The 6,534-nt window shown below is 43.1% G+C and overlaps 1 protein-coding gene across 1 annotated transcript in view; it reads right to left on the bottom strand.

The window, feature by feature from the left end:
* The window catches only part of Dhx8 (DEAH-box helicase 8), a 39,419-nt gene extending 33,199 nt beyond the window's left edge, over positions 1 to 6,220 (bottom strand). Inside the window, exons 1-3 of the mRNA XM_028780463.1 lie at positions 6,073 to 6,220; positions 1,163 to 1,248; positions 381 to 453 (exon numbers count right to left, since the gene is read on the bottom strand). Of these exons, the coding sequence (XP_028636296.1) occupies positions 381 to 453; positions 1,163 to 1,248; positions 6,073 to 6,220 (307 nt within the window). The remainder of the gene's footprint in view (positions 1 to 380; positions 454 to 1,162; positions 1,249 to 6,072) is intronic.
* Between the last annotated feature and the right edge of the window lie 314 nt (positions 6,221 to 6,534).

Here is a 6,534-nt window from a genome sequence, read left to right as displayed (position 1 = left end):
GAGAGAGAGAGAGAGAGAGAGAGAGAGAGAGAGAGAGAGAGAGAGAGAGAGAGATTGATTTAATGCTGTTACTAGTGAATAAAATAACTTCAACATTAGATTTGGAAAACAAATAGTATTTTACTACATATATCACAAAATTACTAGAGACAGTTTAGCTTGACAGTCTAAACCCACTGACTGTGAAAGCCTCCATAAGCTGTGCACCCATGAAGAAGGGAGGGAGCATATTGGTGAGCATATTGGTCCTCATCTGAATGTCTCAGAATTTGACCAGAGCATTCTCTTACTTAGAAATAGCTGAGAACAAAGTCTAATTTACCGGGATGTCACTACCCAGACCCTTCTAGAGGCTCGGCTCAGCTGGAAGCCCTACTTACCTTTACTAGTAGAAGGCTTTGCTGGAGGCCGCATGGTTTGTATGAGACGCAACAGGTTGCTAATAAGAGAATCCTTCAAAGAAAAGAAGCACAAGACAGAGCATTTCAGCCTCTGGGTCTGGTTCAATATTACAACAGGATGTGCTGTAGGGAAGTGTGCTTATGCACTCGGCCTGTGCTGACTAGAGCAAGAAAGCACAGAAGGTCAGCCTGGGACAGCATGAAGCTAACTTAGACCAGCAGTTCTCAACCTGTGAGTCACAACCCTTTTAGGAGTCACCTAAGACCATCAAAAAACAGATGTTTAAACAGATGTTTACATTATGGGTCATAACAGTAGCAAAATTACAGTTATGAGGTAGCAACAAAAAATAAGTGTATGGCTGGGAGTCACCACAACATGAGGAACTGCATTAAAGGGTTGCAGCATTAGAAGGTTAGGAACCACTAGCTTGGACGATGCCCGAAGACCATTTTACTTCCCATCTTTTAAAACTGCCTCCAAAACCTAGACTATTGTTCCTGACGTCCTGATTCACAGAACAAGAATGTCAACATCCTCAGAGACTTAATGATGGAAATCTTGCGGCATTCTACTAGGAAAGTATGGAAGAAATTTGGCTCCCCAACCAGCAACACAACTTTACACATGTGATGGCTTACGTAACAGACATGTACAAACTGTCTCCTTCCTACTTAAAAATCCTTTACTCCTATCAAAATTTAAATCCAGTAGCAACACCAAAACAAAGAGAAAACAAAAAATCTTCAGATATACATACTGTGAATTCTGCACCATTTTTGACCAGAGAAGCCTTAAAAGTATCAAAGGTAGTATTTTTCTCAGCAAGACTGATGACAAATTCAGCTGTTAAAAAAACAGAAATAAGGAATTATAAATGGGGATTCCATCCAAAAATTGTTTTAAGTATATTAAAAACTAATCGGGTTACCCAATTGTCTTAAAAACTACCAACTACTTGAACTAAAGGAAGAAATAAAGAAAAAAATCTCCTTTTAAAATATTCTATTTTATGTGTACAGGGGTTTTCCCTGCAACTATGCTTGTGTTCCACACTCATGCCTGGTGCCCACAGAAGCCATAGGGGTTGATGACCCTGTGTGACTGGATGTACAGACGGCTGTGAGCCACCACATGAGCATGAGTGCCAGAAATCTTAACCCAGGTCCTTTGGGAGAGTAGCCCCTGCTCTTAAACTGCTGAGCTATCCCTCAAGCCCCAAGGAGATCTATTATTTAGTTTTTAAGGTCAAAAAGTTTTACTAGTGTTTGAAACCAAACAACAGGACAGAGGAGTTCAAATTCCTGACAGCTGTTGGGAGAGGGAGATAAAGCCATGCCTTTTAATTTAGGTTTGGAGGACAAAGAAACAGAGAGCCCTGAGCACCAGGGAAAGCAGGCATTGGTTCCTGACCAGAGGCTGAAGATGAGGTAAGAAGCAGGAAAAGCATGCCTTTTTAGTACCAGGCCACCCATTTGAGGTTCTTGTGTCCTAGAAGCAAGGATTGCATCAGAGATACAGGATAGACATCAAAATAAAGATAATAAATTAAAAGAAAAAAAGGGCTGGAGAGATGGCTCAGCAGTTAAGAGCACTGGCTGCTCTTCCAGAGAACCTGGGTTCAATTCCCAGCACCAAAATGAAGGCTCATAACTGTCTGAAACTTATGTTTCAAGGAATCCAATGCCCTCTCCTGGCTTCTACAGAAACTGGGCAAAAGTAGTTCACAAACATAAATGGAGGGAAAACACACACACACACATATACAAAAATAAAAAGCAGCTAAGCATAGTCCTATACACCTTTAATCTAATCCCAGCACTCAGGAGGAAGGCAGATTGAGTCCAACCTAATCTACTCTAAATAGTGAGTTCCAGGCAAGCCAGAGCTATATAGTGGGATTCTGAAAAAAAAGGGGGTGGGGGGAGAAGAAAAAACATTCTTGGGAGTGGAAGTGGGCTGAAGAAAAAAACTCTCAAAGGGAAAAAAATATAATTGGCTGAGAGATTGTTCATGTATGTTCTGGTTGACTTTACAAATGAAAAAAAAATATGACTCCAAAATGTTCAACCAAGCTCTAGAATGCATTTACACTGGGAAGGCAGATTCATCCCAGAGGGTACATACCCTCTTATCATAAAGCTAGCAACTATGCACACTGCCACAGTCTCTAGGAAGACAACATATGAAAGTACAAGCCCATGCATACACACAGAGACACTGCATGCATGTACACATATACACATAAAGAGAAAAACATGTTCTACAGTTTCCGGAAGGTGAGACCCAATTTATATAAAAGAAGTCAGCTAGCTATCATTAGATGATACAATCTTCAAGCTGAAATAAATGTGGTGGTTTGAGTGAGAATGGTCCCATAGGCTCATATGTTTGAATGCCTGATTCCCAGATAATAGAACTGTTTGGGAAGGATTAGGAGGTGTGGCCTTGTTCGAGGTATGTTGGAGAAGGTATGTCAGTAGGGGATGAACAATTTCAAAAGCCCATGCCAAGCTCTGTGTGTGTATGTGTATGTGTGTGTATGTGTGTGTGTGTGTGTGTGTGTGTGTGCACCTGTGGATCACTGAGCTCTCAGCTACATCTCAGCACCATGTGTCCCTGCCTTCCCACCTGCCACCGCACTCCCTGCCATGATGATAGCCTAACCTCTGAAACTATAAGCAAGCCCCCAACTAAACACTTTCTTTTTTAAGAGTTACCTTGGTTATGATGTCTCTTAGCAGCAATAAAATTTACTAAGATAGTAAATATGCACAGATGCATGCAGATACCCTTGGAGGCCAGAAGGCATCAGATTCCCTGGAATTACAGCTCTATGCAGTTGTGAGCCTCCTAGTGTGAATGCTGGGAACTGAACTCAGGTCTTCTGCAAAAGCAATGAGTGCTCTTTAACTCATGAGCCATATCTCCAGGCAGCAAAACTTTTTAATTAAAAAAAAAAAAAAAAAAAAAAAAAAGATACGAGCCTGGGGCTGAAGAGACGGCTCAATAACTAAGAGCACGGGCTCTGCTTGCAGAAGACCTTATTTCACTTTCCAGGTTCACAGCTACTTGTTAACTCCAGCTCCAGGGGATCAACACGTGTGCAAATACCCACACAATTATGCACACATATACATAGTTAAAAATAAGTCTTTGGAAATTTTACTGGCATATATTTATTGTACATATTAATAGGATGCCTTTATTGTGCTTAGTTAATTTTGTTGTTGATTTTGAGGCAGCGTCATACCCCAAATTCACATACATGCCCAAGCTACCCTCAGATTACCTATGTATGACTTTGGAATTACTAATCATCCAGCCTCCACATCCCGAGGCCTGAGTTTATAGGGCCTGCCTGGCTGCCATTAACCTCTGACAACATTCAGAAAAAGCCAAATACCACTCAACTAGCTTACAAATAACTACAAGTTAATAACAATGCCTATAGTTAATACATTTTGAAGCTTACTTGTCTGGCAAGCACAGTTATTTATTTCCAAGGTGTTTACAACAATCTAAGCAGGCAGTCACTATTGTCCTGATGTTTGAAATAGCACCCTAACCAGTAATTGATGAAGCCAGGGTTGGGACCCAGGCAACGTGGACTTTAACCAAATTCTTTTGAGAAAGGTAAAGAGAAAATAAGTGATACTTAGCAGATACTCGAAGAGCTAATCTCAAAGCTAGCGGCACATTCACACTGAAAGATTCATGTTGGTACCAGATCAAAGCGGTGCAAATCTCAGATTAGGGATGCTCAACACGTACAAACAGGTACACCCTGACTGGGAGAAAACATAGCCTGAAATATACTAGCTGGACATCTAGGGGGCAGCTGTTAACCCAGCAAAAAGAAGTAACATTCTATTTCACGTGTAAGGAAACAGCTCATTTGAAGTCCCAAATCTGACTTCTGTGGCCCCTTTGAGTTTCCAGTTGTCAGGGTTTTGTTGTGGTGGTGGTGGTTTGTTTATCATTTATTTTGGTATCTCACGATCTCATGCGAGCACCATGCCAATTCCCAGCTCTCCCTCACCTGTCTTGAAACATTCTCTTTCCCTGAGTTCTCCACTTGATGACATCACATGTTCATTTTTAAAAGTCTTCATGATTTGCTGGCCGGCACCTTAATTCCAGCACTTTGGAGGCAGATGCCAGAGGAAATCTATCAGTTTGAGGCCAACTTGTTTCTAAGTTTTTTTTTTTTAATTTTTTTTGTTTTGTTTTTCGAGACAGGGTTTCTCTGTGTAGCCCTGGCTGTCCTGGACTCACTCTGTAGACCAGGCTGGCCTCGAACTCTCGAACTCAGAAATCCGCCTGCCTCTGCCTCCCAAGTGCTGGGATTAAAGGTGTGCACCACCACCACCAGGCTATTGTTTCTAAGTTTTGAGTTCCAGACCAGCAAGAGATACAATGAGGTAGAGAGAGATGGGGGGAGGGGAGAGGCTGGAGATGGCTCATCAATTAAAAGAATTTAGGTCTAATTCCCAGAACACATACAGCACCTCACAACATTTTTTTAAAAAGATTTATTTATTTTATTTATATGAGTACACTGTTGCTGTCTTCAGACACAACAGAAGAGGGCATTGGATCCAATTACAGAAGGTTGTGAGCTACCATGTGGTTGATGGGAATTGAACTGAGGACTCAGTGCTCTTAACCGTTGTGCCATCCCTCCAGCTCCCCAACTCACAGCAATTTGTAACTTCAGTTTCAAAGCATCCAAAACTTTCTGTGGGCACTAGGCATGCAGGTGATACACAGACATACACGCAGACAAAACACTCATGAACATAAAATAAAATGCTGGGGACTGGAGACACGGCTCAGAGGTTAATAGCACTGGATGCTCTTCCAGAGAACTCAGGTTCTAGTCCCAGTATCCACATGGCACCTCACACCTGTCTGTTTGTAACTTCAGTCCCAGGGGATCTGAAATCCTCTTCTGGCCTCTGCAGGCCCCAGGCATCCATACGATTTATGGACACTCATACAAGAAAAACACCCATATACATAAAGTGAAGATACTCTATTAAAAACAAAAAACAGGTGACACTCTTTCACTCATCTTCCTTCCTCTATAATCATTTTCTCCTGTAACAAGTGAAGCAACCCTGTACCTATCAAACCGAATCGCTCCCCGTATGCTCCTAAACATCTAATGACTAGCATGTGAGAGGTAAGAACATGTGACTAATCAAGACCACGGCTCAAAGCACAAGCTCAAAGTAGACGCTGACTACTGCCTCACTGTAGCGAAGACCAAACAAGATGAAGAGCTACCCATAATATCTCGTGAGCTTCTAAAAACTATTGGCTGTAATTACCACCATCATCTTCGTGGGGGCTGCTGCTGCTATTGTTAAAGCTATTTAACCACCCAAAACTAAAATAAATAACTAAATAAATAAATAAATAAATAACAAGCAGAAATAGCTGCCCCAGCTTTCATTGGCAGCTCAAAGAAATGGTTTCTAATAGGTCGGACTGGATGGCTCTCAATCTCAAACAGAGTCCACTGCCACAGGTTCCCGGAGCTCAAGTCACGAACACACACACAGACACACACACACACACACACACACACACACACACACACACGGTGCACCAACCGCTTTTCTCCTGCCTCCCTCGACACCAAACTCAAAGGCCATAGCTCACCCAGATCCTTGTCGTTGATGCCCAAGTGATTGTCCAGCTCCGTGCAAACCTTCGACACCAAAGACAGGTACTCAAGTTTAGCGAGTTCTTCCGCGGGGCCGGGCTCCGTGCCCATTAGGACCCCGGCAGCAGCCACGGCTACAGCCATAGCTACAACTTCCCTCTGGTCTCCTTCCGGCGGGCCAGAAGGCGAAGCTACAGCTTCCACTTCCGGGTCGGCACACGACTCTTGTTTACAGTGACTCAAGAAAGTTGACTGCCTCTGTGTGGATCAGAGAGATCTGACAGGAAGTCTTCCCAGACGGGCCAGACGCACTGAGTTACGCTGTACGTTGAGTGGCGGCCTCTATGGGCTGAGAGGACTCTCCCGCCTTTAGGTTCCTTAACGTTCACACTCAGCGCGCTTCCTCACTGCGTCAGCAGAGGGCGACCGTGGCCTGCGCAAGGGGCCCGGAAGACGCG

Source organism: Grammomys surdaster, unplaced genomic scaffold, assembly GCF_004785775.1.
Source record: "Grammomys surdaster isolate TR1022 unplaced genomic scaffold, NIH_TR_1.0 371, whole genome shotgun sequence".
Lineage (NCBI taxonomy): Eukaryota > Metazoa > Chordata > Mammalia > Rodentia > Muridae > Grammomys > Grammomys surdaster.
Note: the sequence above shows the minus strand (reverse complement) of the source record. Positions and strands in the feature narration are given on the sequence as shown.